The following is a 22,985-nucleotide window of genomic DNA, read 5'->3' as shown; positions in this document are numbered from 1 at the left end:
AGGCCTGGAAAACAAAGCAGTATCTTCAGAAAATCAGTTCTCTCATATATTGCTGCTGTGGATATAAACTGGTTCAAAGTTCTAGAGGACAATGTATCCATATATATTAAACATTTTAAAATATATGTATACCTGAGCCCCATAATTTTCTTCTTAGGCATGCACATGACAGAAAAGCCCAATGTTCAGAGACATACATGTAAGGAATCATATCCCAATAATGTGATAGGAAAAAACCTGAAAACCCAACTTCCAAAAACAATTAGTTACATTATGTTTAATTATCTCATCAATCTACAATGATTGAGATCTACAGATCTACTGACAGGGGAAAATATTTTTTAAAAAAGCAAAGCAGTCTACTTGTAATTTCAGAAGTGTATATATAAGTATAAAACAGATGAAAGCTGGAAGGCTATTCTTCAAAAATAATTCCAGTAGCTTTCTCTAGATGGAAATAATAATTGCTCATTTTTTCTTTTTGCTCTTCTACTTACTACATCACTATCATGAACCTCTTTACCTTTATAAATAATTTTAATAGTTTCTTCACATGTATCAGTTATATAGTATAGACTTACAGATCAAATGCCTATCTAATCACAGCAGGGTTGGCATGTACCATTCTTTCAGCCCATGACCTTCAAGCCTCCTTGAGGGCACAAGCTTGCATCTTCAGTGTCATGATAATGCTCAACAAGTGTAAAAAAAAAATACACACATATATCTGAATATCAAAGACTTCGTCCCTTAGATAATGATGTCCCTCAACCTAACGTATTCAATAACTCACTACAATAAAAGCTACCATGAGCAGAACAGAAATGATAACCTTCAAACTTTAAAATCTTTCGTCAAATAAAAGCTTGTTTTTTTAATTAAACAGACAAAACTAGAGCCCTATCCACGTAAATCCTTCTTCCTTGCTTCTCATAGGTGTTCAACATGAAAAACACCATTTAATACCTTCTGTTGACTGACTGCTAGTTGGAGCTAGAAAAGAAACACACATCCAGCTAGCAGTTACTTATTTAATGAGTTTTTGTTTCACAGCTATAAATTACAATCACTAGTACATCTATAATTGTTTATAGTGTGTTCAACTAAAGAATAAGCAAATACAGCTAAGTTAATTTAAAAGAAATCACAGTACTTCGTAGTGTAATTTGCAAAAGAGGGAAAGTCTTGGGCCCAGTCCTTGGAAATAAATATTGAGTAACCATAAAAATATTCAGCCATTTTTCAGTTATTCATGAAGTCATTTTGTGCATGGTCCCACGCAGAGAATCAGAGTTCCTCTTTGAAATATCCCAACTTTGCCAATGACATCTCTTTTCTCAACTGCATAACTTCCCAAAACATCTGATCAACTATACAAACAGAAAAAAAGAGTAAGTAAATGATAACATGATATCTTAATTAGTTTTAATGCTTCACTAAAAATGTAAGATTAGTGCAATGCTAAACTGGGCATTTCCTAATGACGCACCTAATGCCTAGACACTCTCAATATCTCACAAAGCTTTTCCATGTCTTTGTAGCCACCCAAGTTTATTAAGAAATAAGAGATAGTTACTAGTTTTGTTGTGACAATTTGTGAAAGACAGGCATTTCAATGTGTCAATTCTGTTCCTTCGTGGAGTACTAATACCAATGTTCACTCAGTCAAAAAGTTATGATCCAACTTGTAAGTCTTCTTTCTCATGTATGCACTAAGTTGGCCATTCTGCTTTGCATTAGCACTAGCAGACAAGGGACCAGAAAAAAAAGAAAACAAGAGAATACAGAAAACTAAGTAATGTTCTTTGTAATAAAGAAACATTTTGTGTATGACTTAAGTTAGAAATGAAGATGTGGGCTGCAGAGATGGCTCAGAGGTTAAGGGTCTTACCTGCAAAGCCTAACGACCCAGTTTTGATTCCCCAACACCCATGACATAAAGCCAGATGCACAAAGTGGCACAGGCATCTGGGGTTCGTTTGCAGCAGCTAGAGGCCCTGGCATGCCCATATATATTCATCAACCCACCCACCCACCCATCCATCCATCCATCCTCTCTGCTTGAAAATAAATAAAAGAAAGATGTGAGATCATCTTTCAATTTCAACTGTCTATACTTTAAGTTCCCAGTATAAGTGATGAAATGCTTTTTCGTATTTCAGACACTAAAAGGTCTATATGAGTACACATTGCTTTATCATCAGGGAATTTCTGCCCCCACCCCCACATACCAGGCTCTATTTGGCAACATCTGGATACATTTTTCACTGTCACATCTGGGGGTTGCTACTGTCATCTAATGGGTAAAGACCAGAGATGCTGTAAAGTATGCTACAATGCACAAGACAGCTTTCTCACAACAAAAAAAATTACCCAAGAGCCAGGCGTGGTGGCGCACGCCTTTAATCCCAGCACTCGGGAGGCAGAGGTAGGAGGTTCTCCGAGAGTTCGAGGCCACTCTGAGACTACATAGTGAATTCCAGGTCAGCCTGAGTCAGAGTGAGACCCTACCTCAAAAAACAAAAACAACAACAACAACAACAAAAAATTACCCAAGCTCAAAACAAAATGCCAATACAAGCTGAGTATCTTATATCTGAAATGTGTGGACCAGAAGTGGTTCAGATTTCAGATTTATTTTGAATATTTGCATATAATGATGGAATGGCCTGGGGAAAGAACCCAACTCTAAACACAAGTCATACAAAACTCGTATGTACCTGCACTCTGCCTGGGACTCATCACATGAAGCCAGATGTGGCACTGTCCACCCATGGTACCGTAAGAGTGCTAAAATGGCTTCATGGCTTGAAGTATCTAGGGGATTGTTAATTAAATGTTCAAGCTGCGAGCCAGGCATGGTGGAACACACCTTTAATCCCAGCACTTGGGGGGCAGAGGTAGGAGGATAACCATGAATTCAAGGGCATCCTGAGACTACAGAGTGAGTTCCAGGTCAGCCTGAGCTAGAGTGAGACCCTAACTTGGAAAAAAAAAAAAAAACTGCTCAAGCTGTACTATAAAGGTTGAGAAATCCTGCCTTGGATGTAGTGGTCCTTTAATACTTTTTGATGCATAGCACATAGAAGGACAGGTTTTAAAATTAAAAATATTTAATTATAATGGGCTCATACATATTGATGTATACCTGCTATGTAAAATACAAAGGTGGCAAAGATAAGAGGAGATACCACTTCATCACCATCATTAATGATACTTTTGTTGGTTTTTGTTTTTTGGGGTTTTTTGTTTGTTTTGTTTTTTAAAGGTAGGGTTTCACTCTAACCCAGGCTGACCTGAAATTCACTTTGTAAGTCCCAAATTGGCCTCAAACTCACAGTAATTCTATCTTTGCCTCCCAAGTGCTGGGATTAAAGGCGTGCATCACCACACCTGGTTTCATGATCCTCCCCTTCCCACATTTATAATTTGATTTATCATATATCCTTTATAAGTTAAAACTGTGTTTGTCCAAAATTCAAAAGGAAAATGAGGGAAATAAAAGGATTAAATCTATTATGTTTGGAAGTGATACTTGTCTCAAATTATCTACACATTTTATTAGAGCTGTAAGAGGATTTGGCATAAACGTAGAAAAGGGTTATGTTAACATTACTGGTCCTGTGCTTGGCTAAGCTTTCCCGTAAACAGTAACCATGAATTAAGAACACTCACCATCCTGCTGTTTCACAAGCCCCTGCTGAATGTATCGAATGTATGTAAAAAAGTTACATACTGAAGTGATCTAGGCCAAGAGGGGGGAAAAAGTCATGACTAAAGTTTTATATTAAAGCAAAGTTTATTTAAATATATGCTTATGTTACTTACCCTATATCTGCAAAAAGGAGAAATATAATAATAGTTGCTTGAGTCCCCTAGTTTAATTCTGTGTTTACAGGACTTACTCTGGCCAGTAAGAGCACATTTTCTGTAAAATAAATTTTTTAGTTAAAAGTATTTTCTGGGCTGGTGATATAGCTTAGTGGTTAAGGGTGCTGCTTGCAAAGCCTGTGTGCCAGGGTTCAATTCCCTAGTACCCTTGTAAAGCCAGATGCACAATGTGGTGCATTCATCTGGAGTTCATTTGTGGTAGCAGGAAGCCTTAGCATACCCATTCTCTCTTTCTCTCTCTTTATCTCTCGTCCTCTCCTTGCAAATAAATAAAAATTGTTTTAAAAAATATTTTCTCTTACCTTTTTTACAAGTTATTAAGACAAAACAGTATCTGAGAACCTACCATCTATGAGGTGCTGTTCTAAATACTGAGCTGCAGTGATGAAAATGACAAACTCTGCCCCATGGGACTTCAGATACTACTATGAGCTTTGCATCCCACCACTAACCACAGTTCTCCGTATGTACCATACACGAGTAGCCAGCTACAGAACAGCACTGTCTTTCCAGCAGCATGTCTGCTTCCCAGCTGCAAAGAGCCTAATCATGATTATTCAAAAGTCTTAAAACCTGTTGCTAATAGCTTGTAGGGCAACAGCTTCCAAATGGCATACTTTATTTGCTTATTCGATTAATTGGTTTACAGGCATATAGTGTGAGCCTTAGCAAGAAGTACACAGAAAAAAAAAAAAAAGCCACTTTTTAAATGCTAAGTCTTAACACCTGTATGATGAGAATACCGTATTTCATACCACCCTTTCTACTTGTATAGCACAATACCTAAAATCTAGTCTAAGGGCATGGGTTAGGATTAAGTGATAAACCTCTCTAATACCCAGATTTCAAATGCTTGCTTGCCACTTTCATTTTCAGGTGGAGATGTCAACGTGTCTGAATGCAGGCCCATAGCTTCTTCCACAAATAGGAGCCTTTTCTACTCTTTCCAGAATTACTTCAAAGCATTTTTCCGTCAGTTCTTTTTTTTTATTTCTTAAGATTTGTCACACCTCTCCTGCTCCATATACCCACTATCCTCTGAGCACACTTTGTTCCCTTGCTTTTAATTCTTCAGTCACGTCAAATGTACTTTATCTAAATCCCACCCATGCTCCAAAAGAAAAATCATTCAAATCTCTCCATCCAGGTATAGTCCCTAATCACAACTGGTGTGACCTTGTCTTTTTCAAAATTTCTATAGTGTGCCATTCAATTAATCACTGTCTTCACAACCTAGTCCACAACAATCTTCTTCATTAAACAAAAATTAAAAAAAAAAAAAGACACTAGCCGGGCATGGTGGCACACGCCTTTCATCCCAGCACTAGGGAGACAGGCAGAGATAGGAGGATCAACGTGAGTTCGAGGCCACCTTGAGACCACATAGTGAATTCCAGGCCAGCCTGAGCTAGAGTGAAAGCCTACCTCAGAAAACAAACAAACAAAAAAAGACATTTAGGTGGCTCACCAGTTAAAGATACTTGGTTACAAACCTGTCAGCCTGTGTTCAATCCCCAAGCACCCATGTAAAGCCAGATGCAAAGTGGTACATGCATCTGTGATCCCAACAGGGCCTGTGACAATGGGAGGTGGAGGCAGAAGAATCAAAAGCTCATGGTCAGCTAGTCCGATGTTCCTGTGTAGTCTAGAAGTTTGTTTGCAGCAGCAAAGACTTTGTTTCAAAGAAGGTGGAGAACAGATACCTCAAAGTTATCCTCTGACCTCCACACACATGCCTTGTACCTATATACATCCCACCACCTCCACACACAGACAAATGAAAACAAGCAAAAAGATACTTCAAAAGAAAAATTCTTGGATATGGGAGATGGCTCAGCAGTTAAATGCTTGCTTGCACAGCCTGCTGACGGAGGTCTAATTCCTCAATACCTATATAAAACTAGGCACACAAAGTGGCACATGCATCTGTAGTTTATTTGAGCAGCAAAATGCCCTGGCACACCCATGTTTTCTGTCTCCTTCTCTTTAATAAATAAAAAAAAATTTGTTTAAGAAAAAAAATTCTTCCTTCAGTTTTCCATATAATATACATCACAAACACCTTACTTTCTGACCTCACACTCACAAGCATAATATCTTTAAATGAGGTGAATTATTCTCAAAATCTAACCTATAGGAAGAATTCTTCTTTTCAACACAGTAAGTCCACTTTCACTTACATCTCCATTTGTCATCACTGACATTTGCACATATATATAATGTGTGACATATAAGGCAAGCATAAAAGTTAAATTCTATAATAAAAATTGCTGTGTACTATATTTAAAGTAAGGTATGGCACAGACCTTCAAAATCTAGAAACAGCTATGATAACATTTAATTCTCCATGGGGGGGGGGGGAGTTGAGTTTGAAGGGCCAAGATAAAAATATCTGGGTACAATGTATAGAAATTTAACCTTCCCTAAAATTCAGAAGCCACTGTGCTATAGGCATGTCACAGGGTGAGAGTAACACAACACACAAGTCTGGGAGGATGTGTGGGTCACAAAGAAAACATGTGACTAGTTATACTCCAAAAGCATTCACACAAAGACCAACACTGTAATGTAGGTGCATCAAGAGAAAGAAGAGCTTTACAACATCCCCAACAGGCTTGTTAGTTGCTGGTCTTTTCTTCATCAGCATCACTGTAACCCAGATGCTGATGGGAGTCAACAACTGCTTTCTTTTGTATTTACTTATTGACTTATAAGACAGAGAGAGAGAGAGAGAGAGAGAGACTGGGGGGGGGGGGAGAGAAGGAAAGAGGCAGACAAGGAAAAAGCATGGGTGTGCCAGGGTCTCCTGTTGCTGCAAATGAACTCCAGATGCATGTGACACATTGTGCATCTGGCTTTACATGGTTACTGGGGAATCAAGCCCAGGCCTTTGGGCTTTGAAAGCAAGTGCCTTTAACCACTGAGCTATCTCCCCAGCCTTCAATGACTGCTTTTTGTAAGCTTTTGTGCATTCTAGTCTTCCATGTTGATCTGTTCCTCAGCCACTAATTAAGCAGCTTCCTTAAAGGCTTTATAAATTATTTCTTGAACAGAACTCACAGCATTTTTATTTTAAATTTTGGGCAAACCCTGATTTTAAGCTTTCCTCTTCATAGAACTGGATAGAAAAAAACATTCGCTATATGAAATAAAGTAGCCCTCCCTCTGAGGATTTGCAATGTTCAGATACTTTTCACATATGAAAGACAGAACTATTTACCAAAGTCAGAACCTTATATAGTAACGATATGAAAGGTGACGACAAATAAATTCCTTTCTGGCCCTCTGTCTTCACACTTGATAAGACCTGGTCTAAGTCAGTATTTCCCAAACTATTGTTGACAGTAGCCCCCAGAAAGAAGTATTGTACACAGATACTCAGTGCATACAGGCCTTTCACTCACTCACTCTCTCTCTACACACACACACACACACACAAATTCTGCCTACAACCCACTAAACTGATTTCATAATCCACTAATGGGTCAAAACATGAGATTCAGAAAATCAAAATATTTCTCATCCTCAGTGAACCTGGCCTTGTATCCTTTGTAATTAAGGGATGGCAGCTCCGACGTTCTGCCTTGAGTGACACTAATGTCCTTTGCTTGGGTGTCCTCTCTCAACACCCACACTTAAATATAAGCATGCAGCATCGTTCCCATAACAAGGCTACATCTTTTTTTACTTAATAAACCCCAGCTTGGTGGGGGGGGGACTGTCCTTCAGTGCTAAATTTGAAATGCTATAACCACACATCATCTCAGGATTTGTCTTTGGCCTATAAAGACTCTAAGTAGAAACCTCAGGAGAAACTTAACCACACTTAAAACAAAAAATAAGTAAAAAGTGCATAAAAAATTAAAACTCTATCTCCCACAAGGAATGGATGTGAAAACCTACTTTGGTCCTCCACATTCGACTGCTGAAGCTTTCACAAATCGAATAGGTTGTAATCCCACTGGTTCAATGCTTAGGGTATTGTTTTCCACAGCCTCCAGAACAGCTGAAGCCAACTTTAAAAAAAATAAAAGAATTAAATGCTCTACTGGCAGAAAAAATATCAATGTTGTATCCTACAGTAAACTAACTTCATAAATTCTTCTACCTTCAATTTCACTAACTTTGATTTAGCCAAGGCAAAGAAAGGGAGGGAATCACATAATTTTTATTTAATTTCTTTTATGATTCAAAGTCAATATAGTTATACTGAAATAACTTTTCTCTTTACCTGGAAGAGAATTAAAAATATTAATTCCAGTCTCTGTCTATTGCCTATCCTCAATTAAACATCCATTGTAAAGGCCATTTGAAAATGAATATTCAAATGTTTTGTTATGCTAAATTCATGCAATAACTATTGGTCATTTTAGTAGCAATACACACTATAAATAGCTATATATTTTCTCAGCTATGTTTAGATGCATGAGAATCTATAAAAATTATCTTAACTTGTTTTAAATCAAGTATCAATCTCCATTTATACTTCATTCAAATGTGTAAATGGTCACAAGGGATAAACCATTGATAACAAAACCATGCTTCCTTATCTGGCAAGACTACTACTGTATGACCTACTGAAACCACAGCCCAATACATAGCCAGCCCATGGTCAGTCAGTGTTATACTGAAAAAGGCAAGTTTTAACTAAATCCTCTCAAGACTTACATCAGATTCTTGGGATTCAATTTCCTAAACATTAGGTGACAGGAAATTTGGAGACAAACATTTCACATGGAAGAACAAACTGAAATTATGACATTACATTTGTATATGACAATATAGTGCCTAAATACTTTAAGAGTTTTGTATCTACTTTCCTACATTTTCCCTTTTAACAACCCTGTGACACAGACCAAGGTATTAATTTTCTGGCTTTAGTTAACAAATTAAAAGTCTTTTTATTTTGTCTTTTGTCTTTTTTTTTTAATTTTTTTATTTTTTTGGTTTTTTGAGGTAGGGTCTCACTCTGGCTCAGGCTGACCTGGAATTCACTATGTAGTCCCAGGGTGGCCTTGAACTCTCGGCGATCCTTCTACCTCTGCCTCCTGAGTGCTGGGATTAAAGGCGTGCGCCACCACGCCCGGCTCTTGTCTTTTTTTTTTTTAATAATTTTTTTTTAATTTTTTATTTATTTATTTGAGAGCGACAGACACAGAAAGAAAGACAGATAGAGGAAGAGAGAGAGAATGGCCACGCCAGGGCCTCCAGCCTCTGCAAACGAACTCCAGACGCGTGCGCCCCCTTGTGCATCTGGCTAACGTGGGACCTGGGGAACCGAGCCTTGAACCAGGGTCCTTAGGCTTCACAGGCAAGCGCTTAACCGCTAAGCCATCTCTCCAGCCCTATTTTGTCTTTTTTATTCTGCAGTACTGGGGATAAATTCAAGGACTCACACATGCTAGCCCACTCTACCACTGAGCTACATGCTCAGGCCCCAAACACTTTATTTTCCTATCACACAGAGATGAATCCAATAAACACCTTTAATAGAATATACAGAGAACTTGCCTTCAATGGAACCCAGGACTAATGAGTCAAGCAAGCTTTTGTCCACACACATCTCTAACTTCACTACAATGCAATACACATGTCGATGTTTGTGTCTAGTTAGGAAAAGATGCTCAGTAACTGAATGGTAACAATTATAATCCCAACACGGAAAGAAGAAAAAAGCACAACATGACTGTAATGACTCCGAAGTGCAAGATTTAAAATATAGCATGGAAGCCAGGCGTGGTGGCACATGCCTTTAATCCCAGCACTTGGGAGGCAGAGGGAAGAGTTTTGCTGTGAGTTCAAGGCCAGCCTGGGACTACAGAGTGAACCCCAGGTCGGCCTGGGCTAGAGCAAGACCCTACTTCGAATAAACAAAACAAAACAAAAAAGCTAGGCATGGTGGTGCACGCCTTTAATCCCAGAACTTGGGAGGCAGAGGTAGGAGAATCATCATGAGTTTGAGGCCAGTCTGAGAATATACAGCAAATTCTAGGTCAGCCTGAGCTACAGCTACTATGAATAAAACAACAGAAAAAATAAATCAATAAAACAAAGTAGCATGACTCAGCAAGTACAGAGAACATCCTATTGCATTCCTATTAGTGAAAAAAATTACCTCACTTTTTGAGAATGTTAAGCATGGAAAGATATCTTCCTGATAGATTTTGTCTAAGAAAGGGCATGTTCTATCCATTGTGGGCTCATCCTTCCAAGATCTGAACTCATTATACAGAGATAAATCAGCCTACAAACAAAAAGGAAACACAAAGCAATGTTTAAATTGAACAAATATAAAACCATGTGATAAAACCAAGCTTTAAACATTACTATAAAGAAATGTTCATTTAAAATAATGAATTAAATTATTCCATAATATATGATAGCAATTTTTTCTATTTAAAAAATGAGGCTGGGTGTGGTGGTACACACCTTTAATCCCAGCACTTGGGAGGCAGAGGTAGGAGGATCACCATGAGTTCGAGGCCACCCTGAGACTACATAGTGAATCCAGGTTAGCCTGGGCTACAGTGAGACCCTACCTTGAAAAACAAAAACAAACAAACAAACAAAAAGGACTAAATGACCCTTTTCAACCTATTCCTTGGTTCAGAGATGATGAACTAGCATTGTGTTCACCTTGAGACCCAACAAATTCTGGAATAACTCCTTTCTGTCTCTTTCTTTTTCCCTCTTCCCCCCTCTTCATTTTGAAGCAGGCAAGGGATAGGGATATTTAGCTGACCTGGAAATGGCTATGCAGCCCAGGCTGGCCATGAACTTGCAGATCCTCCTGCCTCCACTTTCTGACAGTTGGCATCACAGGCATGTGCCATGATACCCAGCAATATTGGAGCTACTCTTTAAAACACAGGTGCACATTATTCCTAAATAGCAAAACCAATGGTGACAAGTCCTTTATAAAAATAATCAGTCTGGAGCCAAGTTACTTGGTAAAGTAAGTAAACTGAGATTAAATTGTGAAATCTGGTTTAGGGTCAAAACTAATCATGACTGTTTCTGCAGTTACCTAAAACATTCCTACAAGAATTGTCAAAATAAATGGGCTGAGCCTGTAGATTAGTTGGTAGAGTGCTGAACTAGTATCATGAAACTCTGGGTTGATCCCCAGCACTAATTAAACTGAGCATGGTGACACACATTCCAGCATCAGGAGGTGGAAGGAGGAAGATCAGAAATCCAGGGTCATGTGCAATTACATACCAAGTTTGAGGACAGCCTGGGATATAGGAGACTGTGTCACACACACACAAAATTAAAAATTGACAAAATGTTTACTGTGTACAAAAGGAGTACCCACACAGCTTGCTACACTAAATACCATAAAATGCGCACTTAGCTATTTTCAATAATTACTATCTAAATTACCAGTAAAAAATGCACCAAAGGGGGCTGGAGAGGTGGCTTAGCGGTTATGTGCTTGCCTGTGAAGCCTAAGAACCCTGGTTTGAGGTTCGATTCCCCAGGACCCACGTTAGCCAGATGCACAAGGGGGTGCACATGTCTGGAGTTCCTCTGCAGTGGCTGGAGGCCCTGGCATGTCCATTCTCATTCTCTCTCTCTCTCTCTCTCTCTCTCTCTCTCTCTCTCTCTCTCTCTTTCTGTCCCTCTCAAATAAACAAGTAAAAATAAACAAAAGAAAAAATTTTTTTTAAATGCACTAAAGGCACTCACCTTTCTAAGCATGCCTGCATTGTTCTTTCTCTTTCCCTCTCTCTGTAATGAATGTCCCCCAGAGCTCAAAGTTATCTGCTGAAACACAAAGCAGTATCTACACCAGCCCCTAGACACAGAGCTGTCTGCCTGGTCCTCATAGAGCTCTAAACAGCCTTGCCCTGGTGCACTGATGGGGCTGTGGCTGGCCTCCAGGACAAAGTCTTGTACAGAAATGCAAGTAGTTTACGTCAAAGACACAAAAGGCTAAATGCACTCATGCTCTCCCACAGACTTCCCCTTAAGTGTGCAATGACAATCTCAAATGTAATATTTTTCTCTCATCCCAACTCCTATGCTCCTGGAACCAAGAATAAGTTATATTAACAGAAAAATAATATTTAACATCTTCAAAGTCATTTTCTTTATAAAGTTTATTGCTAAAATGAAAATAAGCCCAATGCAAGTAAATGCATAACATTCTAAGGAAAAACTCTAGTTTAAAGGTAGTAGTTTAAACTATTTCCTAAAAGCTGACACTTGCAAGAACTATGGGAAACAATTCTTAGACAATTAATACTTTGAGCTGCACAAAGACAGATATGGTGGTCTTCATCTCAGAGATAAAGAAACTAGGACTTAGATAAAGTAACTTGCCCCAAATTACACAGCACAAAAGCATGAAGTCCAAATTCAAATCTAAGTGGCTTCATCCTAAAGCCCTGTACTGCATACTTGTCTGCATGCACACACAAGCTTCAAATGCTGGCAGAAGAATAAAATATTTTCTACACAAATATTTTCATTTTATTTCAGAGTATTATAAACTTCCCTAAAACTTACATAGGTCAAGCTTTGATTTCTTTGTCTACTTGAACTTTTTGACTTTTTTTTCACAAAAATTCAGAATATAAGACAACAAGAAAGCAAAAAGGTTTAGGCTACCTGTTCATATTTTTAGACATGGTAAAAATGGAGTTTTTAAAATGTTCTGTGTGAATAACAGGGAAAGGATACAATAATTACTCATACTGAATTAGAAACTAACAAAACTAAAAGTCAAACAAGCAATTACATATTTTAAATTCAAAGAAATCAGAATATTAATTCTATAACTAAAATGTTTCTTATTTATTGGACAAAAATCAGGATAAAATTTAAATTTTGTAAAGCTGGGCATGGTCACACAGGCCTTTAATCCCAGCATTCAGAAGGCAGAGGTAGAAGGATCACCATGAGTTCGAGGCCACCCCTGAGATTATGTAGTGAATTTTGGCTCAGCCTGAGCACAGCAAGACCCTTCCTTGGAAAACCAAAAAAAGAAAAAACAATTAGATTTTGTTATGTTCATATTTGGCTAAGGATTGAACTTTTCAAATTAGCAAATCATTACTAGCCAAATGAAATGCCATTTAATTAAAATTTAATTAACAACTGTGGCTATTTAATTTAATAAATTTTTGGCTTCCACACAAAAACTTAAGTGATTAATATAAAATGTAGCTTTTAAGAGAAAACAGGAGGGACATCCCATGGCTTAGTAACAATCCCCTTGAGAAGGCTTCATATCATAAATGATAAAGTTAGAAATGCTTTACTATTATACAATTTTATTAAGCACTCAAAATATGTACATGTTATCCTATTATCATTACAACATGTCTTTTAAAATACAAAGCTACCATTTTAAAAAATATTTTATTTATAAGCGGAAAAAGACAGAGACATAGAGAGTAAGAGAGTATGAATGAACACACTAGGGCCTCTAGCCACTGCCAACAAACTCCAGATGCATGAACCACTCTCTGTGCATCTGGCTTTACATGGGTACTGAGGAATCAAACCCAGGTCATTAGGCTTTACAGGCAAGCAGCTTAACAACTAAGTCATCTCTGCAGCCTCATTATTTGTTTTGTTTTTCCTTGCTTAATTTTCTGAATTAACTCTATGATTTCCTTACTGATATAAAAATCAGCTTCTCTCAGAATTCAAACAAAAGTAACACACTAAAAAAAAGACCTTATTTTCTGATTCTTATAATTACTATTTTATTACTTTACTGTAGCAATATATTCTGACTGCTCAGGACATTAAGGCCATCCCCGTTCCTTTATACAAACATGACAGTTCCTTCTCTGGGTGAAAAAACCTTACCAAGCTTCCAGCAGGTACTCCAGTGTCAGCCAATAGAGAATGGAAAAAAAATCCTATCTGACACCTCAGTGATTAAAATTTAACAAGTATCAACAGAGTCAGAGGGGACAGTCCCTGGTGAGTTACCTCTTTGCAGTCTTTTACAATGGGCTGTATTACACTGAGGTCCTGATGACTTCCAGTCATAGCACTGCTAGTACTTTTATTTCGTGTATGCCCCCTTTTAAAAGGTGTCTTTCCACCTGGCAGAGGTTCTTGTGTAGGTGATGTTGGAGAACTGGACAATACAAGTGTCTTCAATGCAGCTACTTCAGCTTGAAGTACGTCAATCTTGAAAAGAACACAGTTATGTAGACAAAATATGGTTTATAACAGATGCAGCTAAATGCTGGCAATTTGGTCAAAACACTTTCTTCAAAGATGGAAAAATAGGTTTAGTTTGCATCTCCTGAAGAATACTAAAAGGAAAGTAATCCAAGCTTTTATGTTTCCATATGATTTGGATTTGGCTACCAGTATTGTCAAATGAAAACAATTTTTTTTTTTTTCTGGTTTTTCAAGGTAGGGTCTTGCTCTAGCCTAGGCTGACTTGGAGTTCACTCTGTAGTTCTAGGCTGGCCTTGGACTCACTGCAATCCTCCTACTTCTGCCTCCTGAGTGCTGGGATTAAAGGTGTGTGCCACCACATGTGACTCAAAAGAAAACTTTTTAAGCTGTTGAAATTAGTGGGCTGGAGAGATGGCTTACTGGTTAAGGTACTTGTTTGCAAAGTCTGACAACCTAGGTTCAGCTCCCCAGTACCCATATGAATCCAGATGCACTAAGTGATGCAAACATTTGGGGCTCATCTGCAGTGGCAAAAGGCCCTGGCACAACCATTCATCCTTTCATTTATATTCTCTTTCCTTGCTTGCAAATAAAAATTATTTTTTTATCTAACATTATACGAGTTTTCAAAATCATCAAAATAGAATGGTATATGATTATAGTCCACTCCTAAAGTAGTCAGATCTAACCTTAGGTGTATCTTTTTTTCAGTGCATTATGAAAATAATTTTTAACTTCAACATGTGATTAAATCTTTTTGATATGATTTACAAGGTTTCTAATCATTTAATCCTAACACAAATATATACTAATATTTAATATTAATAATAATATAATATTATCTATAAGCTATTTTCTTCACTTTTCAGTAGCTTCTGAATCTAAAATAAATAATATTTTTACAATAAGAACAAAATCCAGTAGCTTTCAAGGTTCTTTCAAACAATATTTGCCAATTGTCTGCCTAGTTCACATGAAAGCAGCAAGAACTTACTTTCCCCTGTGCTTCTCTTAGTTGTTTCTCTGCTGTTGCCTGCTTCACATTGGCTTCTCTCACCATCTTATGAGCCTCCTGAAAAAGTTAATATCCCAAATTTTAGAAACCAAGGACTCAGCATTTATTTTTATTAAGTTTTCAGTGTTTACTTTGGCAGCACATATACTAAAAATTTTTCACCAAGTATCTATGATTAAAGCAAACATTTACTGCCAAAAATTACCATGAAACTAAGAATTCAATGTCAACTACGGATAGCAGCTGACCTACGATAGGTCAAGATGTCAGGAATTGGGACTGGGCAGTGCTCATTTGTAATTTGACCATGATACATATACAGATAATTAGTCACAGGAAAAATACAAAGAAGGAACAAGTAAAAACTGCTACCACTTCAGCAGCATAGTTTACAGGAATGACAACTAAAAAGCCTCAATTTGCAAAACTCTCAGATAATGACACAGGTGCAAATTTTGTAATGACCAACCTAAAAAGGAAAGTAAGAGTTTGCTCTTTATTTATTTTTATTTATTTATTTGAGAGAGAGTGAGCGAGTGAGAGCGAGACACAGAAATAGGTAGGCAGACAGAGAGAGAGAATGGGCATGCCAGTGCCTCCAGCCACTGCAAATGAACTCCAGATGTGTGCAACCCCTTGTGTGTCTGCCTTACGTGGATCCTAGGGAGTCAAACCTAGGTCCTTTGGCTTTGCAGACAAGTACTTTAACCACTAAGCCATCTCCTAGCCCAAGTTTACTCTTTAATAAGGTCTTAACTTGTTAATGCCCAAGATAGGAAACTTCAGGTGTTTAATTCCCTTTTATTTGTGTACTATTAATCCTTATTTATTTTTTACATGTCTTTGTAAAATATTGTTCTAGGTGCTGATAACACACTAGGAAGAAAGACAAGGTCCCCTCTCTAAAGGAGTTTATATTCTAAGTGAACTACAATAACACCAAAATCAAGAATTCTAGAGTTTATTCTAAATGAAACAATGGATTTGTTTTTAAAGGAAGAGAATGACATTATCTCATACTTTAAAGATTATGCTCTTGTTCAGGATAACCTGTATAACATATTAAGACTGGATTAGAATATTATGGGATGATAACATTCCCTGGGATATAAAGGTTTATACGTTAGAACTCCAATTTATAGAAGGAAGGTAGGAGGACTGCCATGAGTTTGAGGCCACCCTGAGACTCCATAGTGAATTCCAGGTCAGCCTAGGCTAGAGTGAGACCCTACCTCAAAAAATAAATAAATAAATAAATAAATAAAAATCTATGGCAGAAGAAGCTGGCTCCCATTCATAAAGCCAAGCACAGAGACAGAAACCAGCAGCAGCCAGCAAATACCAAAAGCAACAAGCACAAACGGGCAGCACACAGCAGGGATCCCACCAGAGCTCACATCTCTCTGCATACCATTGGGAAGGAATTGAGATCCACCCTGTTACATCTTCTCCAGCCAGGCAGATAGTAACAGAACACCTGGGTCTATGGGGGACATACCTGCAAAACTACCACACTGGGGTGGTGGTAACATTTAAGACCTAACCTTTATAGCAAATTTAAAACATGCAATACAATCACTGTACATTCTATCTCTATAGTATATACAATTTTTATATGGGACCATTCAACCAACATCTCCATACCTTAAATTACCCTGGCAATCTCCACTCTACTCTGTTCTCCTGTGGACTTCATTACTTTAGAATCCACACGTAAGTGAGACCATGTAGCATTCTTCTTTTGTGTCTGGCTTCTTTTTTCTTCTTTTCATTTTAGTATAACCTTCCATGTCTCAAATGGTAAAATTTCCTTTTGTTAAAAAGGTCTGATAATATTCAGCTTTATTTTTCACTGATTAACATGTTTCCACCTTGGCCACTGATAATATTGCTGCAATTAACGTGGAAGCACAGATACCAAGATCTTCAGTACACTTGCTTTGGATGTATACCTGCAAGTAGGACTGCTGCTCTATTTGTACTTTTTAAGTGAAAAACCTTCATACTAATGCCCATAATGGCCATACGAAAATGCAAAAGGGTTTTTTTTTTTTTTTTTTTTTTTTTTTTGCGCCACATCCTTGCCAACACTTGTTGTCTTTATGCTCATAGACATATGAGGTCATTTCTCATTGGGGTTTTGATTTGCATTTCCTTGGTTAGTGATTTTGAGCATGTTTTGACAAGGTGTGTGTGTGTATGTATATATGTATATATGTCTTCTTAGGAGAAAAATCTAGTCAGTTCCTTTGCCTGCTTTTTTTTTAAAACAATCACATTTGGATATTTTTAAAATTTTTTTGTTTATTTTCATTTATTTATTTGACAGCGACAGACAGAGAGAGGAAGAGGCAGATAGAGAGAGAGAGAATGGGCATGCCAGGGCATCCAGCCTCTGCAAACGAACCCCAGATGCATATGCCCCCTTGTGTATCTGGCTAACACGGATCCTGGGGACTTGAGCCTTGAACCAGGGTCCTTAGGCTTCACAGGCCAGAGTGTAACCGTTAAGTCATCTCTCCAGCCCTTTGCCTGCTTTTTAATTGTATCACTGGTTTCACTATTGAGCTCCTCATTTATTTTGCTGTTAACCCTTTATTAGATATACACTTTGTAAATATCTTCCTCCATTCTGCCCAGTTTTTTTTTTTTCATTTTGACTGTTGTGTAGCGGTTTCTTAATTTGATGCAATTCTGCTTCTCTAGTTTTTATATTGATTGTCTGTACTTCAGGTATTATATAAAAAAAAAACAATTCTCAGACCAATGTCTAAAGCTTTCTCCCTGTTTCTAGTTGTAGTCTCACAATTTCAAGCCATACATTTGAGACTTTAATTTGTGTTCTTTTTTGTTTATTTGTTTATGGTGCAAGAAAGGGTAAAATTTAACTCATCTACATGTGGACATGACATTGTTTTCCCATAATCACTGTCATTTATTGAAGGGACTATCTTTTTCCCCAGCAGGTGACAATGGCCTTGTAAAATAGTTTAGACATATGTTTACTTCTATTTCTTCATAAATGCATAGACCTATTTCTGGGCTTTCTATTCTGTCCCTTTGCTGTTTATATGTCTTCTCAGGGGCACAGAATTTTGATTACTGTGGCTTTGTCATATATTTTGAATCAGGGAATGTGCTATATCCAGCTTCATTGTTCTTGCTAGAGTGTTTGGAAATTTAGTTCTTTTGAAGACTCATGAATTTTATGATTTATCAGTGGACTGACTAGACAGTCAATGTATAGATCATTTTGGATTATGTAAAAATTTTATCTCCTCCAGTCTATGAATATGGAATGATTATTTGAGTATCTGTGTCTTAAATGCCTTCATATCAACATTTCATACTCTTCAACACAGAAGACTGTATTGTTTCTTTTGGGTGCCTTTGTACATGGAATGGCTTTCTTAATTTTCTTTTCAGATAGTTTACCATGTGTAGAAGCACTGATAATTTTTATATCCTGAAACTACTAAATTCATTTATCAGTTCTATTTTTTGTTGTTGAAGATAATTGTCTATATCATTATCATCTACAAACATGTAATTTTCTTTTCCTTTTTAAAAAAATTTGTGTATGTAGTGTATATACAGTGTGCGCACACACGTGCAGGTATGTGCACCCTTGTACACACACATGTGGAAGTCAAAAGAGAATGTCAAGTGTCCACTATCAGTCTTCCATGTTGTTTCTGAGTCTGAAACTTTTAGGTTAGTCTGCCTGATCTGTGAACCACCAGAAATCTCCTGGCTTGGTTTCCTTCAGGACTCAGTTTACAGGCAGGTGTGGCCATGACTAAGCTTTTTACAAAGGTGCTGGGGATCAAGCTCAGGTCCTCATGCTTGTGTGACAAATATTCCTACCCCCTGAGCCATCTTTCCAGCCCCATTTCTGCCTTTTTCTCATCTAATTGCTCTGGCTAGGGCTAGAACTTTCAGTACTGTTAAAAAGATGTGAAGGGTAAACACAACAGTGACTTGTACCAGATCTTAGAGGAAAAGCTCTCAGTTTTTCCCCACTGGTTATGATGTTAGCTATGGGTTTTTCATATATGGCCTTTACTGTATGGCTCCTTTAATATATATTTTGTTGAAGATTTTATTATTAATGGATGATTTTGTAAAATGCATTTTTCTGCATATATTGAGATGATGTGTTTTTATATTCTATTAATGTAGTGCATCATACCAATTTTATTTGTCTGTGCTGAACCATCCCTGCAGTCCAGAAATAAATTTTATTTGGCCAAGGTATATGATCTTCATTACATGCTATTGAATTCAGTTGACTGGTATTTTATTGAAGATTTTTGTTCATCAGGCATACTGACCTGTAGATTATTCCTCATATCCATGTTAATTTTGATACTAAAGTGATAATGGCCTTGTAAATGGTTTATGAGTGTATTCTCTTCTATTTAAGTGATTGAGATAAACTGGTATTTTATTTGCATATTTGGTAGAATTCATCTATAAAGCCATCTGGTCCTGGATTTTTCTTTACTGGCAAGCTTTTGATTACTGACTCAAATTATTTGTCATTGCCTATTCAAGCTTTCCACGCCTTTATTTCTTGTCCTTACCCAATTTTGATAAGATTGTATATTTCCAGTAATTTATGTTTCTTACACAGCATCCAGCTTATTGGCATACAATGGTTCATAAAAGTCCCTAATAATCTTTTTTTAAATTTCTAAGGCAAGTATTTCAATTATCTCATTTTTTTTTTCTTGTGTGTGTACATGTATATGTGTAATACGGTGTGTGTAGTGTGTTTGGTAGTTGTGATATACATACATACCTACGTGGCATCCATGTACTCAAACTGTAATGGGGTGTACTCGCCTGGGGTGGCCAGAGTAGAACTTCAGATGCCCTGCTCCATCACCCTTCCACCAGTTATTTGAGCCAGAGCCTCTTCCTAATCCTGCAGCTTGCTGGGTTTTTTTCCCCACAACCCTCAGGTCTCTGTTCCCATACACGAATGGGTAACGGATGGGCATGACCAAGGCCATCTGTTCATAGGGTCTTGGAGATATTATCTAAGAAATCTCGTATGCTGCCTCAGGCCCCCATGCTTCAATAGGAAGTGTTCCTAAGTGCCAAGCCATCTCTCCTGCCACCAATGTCTCCTCTTTAATTTCTTCTGTTTGTGAAAATTCTTTTTTTTTTTTAAGAATTTTACTTTCATCTATTTATTTGAGAGAGAGAAAGAAGCAGAGGGAGGTAGAGAGAAGGTAAAGAAAAAGAGAATGGGCGCACCATTGCAAATAAACTCCAGATGTATGTGCTATCATGTACATCCAGCTTACGTGGGTTCTGGGAGTTGAATCTGGGTCCTTAGGCTTCACAGGCAAGCGTCTTAACTGTTAAGCCATCTCTCTAGCCCAAATCCTTTTTTCCTCTCTATCAGTCTAGCTAAAAGTTCGTTGATTTAGGTTAAAAAAAAAAAAAAAACCTTTTAGTTTTATTGGTATTTTCCTCATCTCTACTTCTACTCTATTTGTCTTCCGACTTTGGGCTCAGTTTGTTCTTCTTAAATTTATCTATATTTGTCTATCTGCAAGCACAGAGAGAAAGAGAAAGAACAGGACACCAGGGTCTCTTGCCACTGCAAATTAATTCATGCATGTACCACTTTGTGCAACTGGTTTTATGTGGGTAATGAGGAACTGAACCCAGGCAAGTAAGTGACGACTGAACCATCTCTCCAAACCTCTGTTTGTTCTTTTCCTAATATTATATATTTTTTCTAGTCTAATATAGACATTTATTACTATATAATTCTTTCTTATTTTATTTTGCTTTCAAAAGAGAGAGAATTTACATGCCAGGGCCTCAACCACTGAAGTTGAACTCCAGAAGCTTGCACCACCTAGTGGGCATGTGCAACCTTGCGCCTGCCTCACCTTTGTGTGTCAGGCTTATGTGGGATCTGGAAAATCAAACATGGGTCCTTAGGCTTCACAGGCAAGTGCCTTAGCCACTAAGCAATCCTTCCAGTCCCTGTAATTCTTTTGTACTGTTTTTGTTGCATCTCACAAGTTTTGCTATATTGTGTTCTCATTTCTGTTTGTCTCAATAGATAATTTTTAAATGCATTTTTTTTACCTTTTAACTCCACAGTTGTACAAACTGTTTTAGTTTCCATATATTTGTGAATGTTACCATTTTCTTACTATTAATGATCTCTTATTTGATTTCACTGTAGATGGAAACAATTCCTACAATGATTTTTGTCTTTTTAAACTTACAGTATATTTTTTGTGACCCAACATGAAATATCCTAAATGTTTCAGGTACACATGAGAACAGTGTATTCTTTTGTTTTATAGAAAGTTCTATACATTTCTGCTAGATCCATCTGGTCCAGTGTTGATCACTCCTGCTATTTGTTGATTTTCTATCTGAATAATGTACCCATTATATAGAATGGAGCAGAGAACTCCTCTAGGATAATTGTGCTGCTTTTCTCCATTTAGATCTGTCAATGCTTGCTTTGATGATATTAATGGGTACATATATAATTTATATACAATTTACCCTTTTGTCATCATAAAATAGCTTTGTCTCTTATGACAGTTTTGACTCAAGTCTATTTTGTCCACTTCCAATACAGCCACTCTTATTCTCTTTTGGTTACCAGTTGCATTGGAGTACTTCTGAACCTCTTCAGTTTCACCTTCATGTATCCTTCCATGCAGCCACCACAGGTTTTTGATTGGGAACTTTAGTTCATCTACATTACATTTAAAGTAACTATGGGAAAGTAAGGACTTAACTCTTCTCATTTGAATTTGTTCTCTGGTCTATAGTTTTCTTCTCTTTCATTATGGTTTAATATTGTCTTAATTTTTGGTGATTGCATACTTTGATTTTTTTCTGTCCTTTATGCATATGTTGTTGTTAGTTGTCACAGGGTTCAAAATGAACATTTTCTAGTTATTGCACTGTTTTCAGATGAAAGCAACTTTCAATCACATGCATATACTAAAAAGTGTGCTCCCTCCACATACAGTTTATGTAACTGATGTTAGATTTTACTTCCAGTATTGTGTTTCCCATAACAAGTTTTTGTGGCTACAGCTATACTTAATATTTGATTTCTAATTTACACATTAGTGTTAACACTTTCATATGATTTTTATGTGTCACAAAATTAGGGACAGAAAATGTAATTTGAAGAAGCATAAGATATATTGGGATTACAACTATGAAAGAAATTATGTATAACTAAAGTGAAAATAAGTGTCACACAAATAAAAATTACAAAAGCTGCTAGAATTTTTTCCCTAATTTTTTTAATATAGTAAAAGCCTTAAGAACAATCCAGAGGGATGAGAGATGACTCGGCAGTTAAGGCACTTGCCTACAAAGCATAATGACCTGGATTCCATTCCCCAGTACCCATGTGAAGCCACATGCACAAAGTGGTGCATACATCTGGAGTTCATTTGCAGTGATGCCCTGATGTGCCCATTCTCTCCCCAACCATACAAATAAATAAATAAATATTTTAAAAAAAAAAAAAAAACCTGAGCTGGGCTGGGCATGGTATTTCATTCCTTTAATCTCAGCACTCAGGAGATTGAGGTAGGAGGATCACCATAAGTTCAAGACCAGCCTGGGACTACAAAGTTAGTTCCAGGTCAGCCTGGGCTACAGTGAGGCTCTGCCTAGAAAAGGTGAGAGGGGTTAGAAGGAAAGAAGGAGAAAAAGAAAGGGAGGAAAAGAGGAAAGAAAAAACCTTTCAGGGTAAATAAAAATACTGCTCAGTGAAAATGGAACTAGTTTCAGTTATACATCAATATTTTTAATAAGTAATGTTTAAAGACTCAAGGTCTTAATCCAAACGAGACACTTGATGACAACAGTTCTTTGCCAAGGAAGTACTGTCTTACCTCACCCTCTATGAATACTGTGA

The 22,985-nt window shown here is 37.3% G+C and overlaps 1 protein-coding gene across 3 annotated transcripts in view; it reads right to left on the bottom strand.

The window, feature by feature from the left end:
• Positions 1 to 854: 854 nt before the first annotated feature.
• The window catches only part of LOC101608161 (RAB3A interacting protein), a 42,393-nt gene continuing 20,262 nt past the window's right edge, over positions 855 to 22,985 (bottom strand). For 2 of the 3 annotated variants that reach the window (XM_045153038.1, XM_045153037.1), the window contains exons 5-11: positions 15,038 to 15,115; positions 13,843 to 14,046; positions 10,007 to 10,135; positions 7,795 to 7,907; positions 3,829 to 3,928; positions 3,676 to 3,745; positions 855 to 1,370 (exon numbers count right to left, since the gene is read on the bottom strand). In XM_045153038.1, the coding sequence (XP_045008973.1) occupies positions 1,288 to 1,370; positions 3,676 to 3,745; positions 3,829 to 3,928; positions 7,795 to 7,907; positions 10,007 to 10,135; positions 13,843 to 14,046; positions 15,038 to 15,115 (777 nt within the window). In that variant the 3' untranslated portion in view covers positions 855 to 1,287. The remainder of the gene's footprint in view (positions 1,371 to 3,675; positions 3,746 to 3,828; positions 3,929 to 7,794; positions 7,908 to 10,006; positions 10,136 to 13,842; positions 14,047 to 15,037; positions 15,116 to 22,985) is intronic. The other variant, XM_045153039.1, reaches the window with a different exon arrangement.

Source organism: Jaculus jaculus, chromosome 6 (genome assembly GCF_020740685.1).
Source record: "Jaculus jaculus isolate mJacJac1 chromosome 6, mJacJac1.mat.Y.cur, whole genome shotgun sequence".
In the NCBI taxonomy this organism is placed as follows: domain Eukaryota; kingdom Metazoa; phylum Chordata; class Mammalia; order Rodentia; family Dipodidae; genus Jaculus; species Jaculus jaculus.
This window is presented reverse-complemented; position numbering and strand designations above follow the sequence as displayed.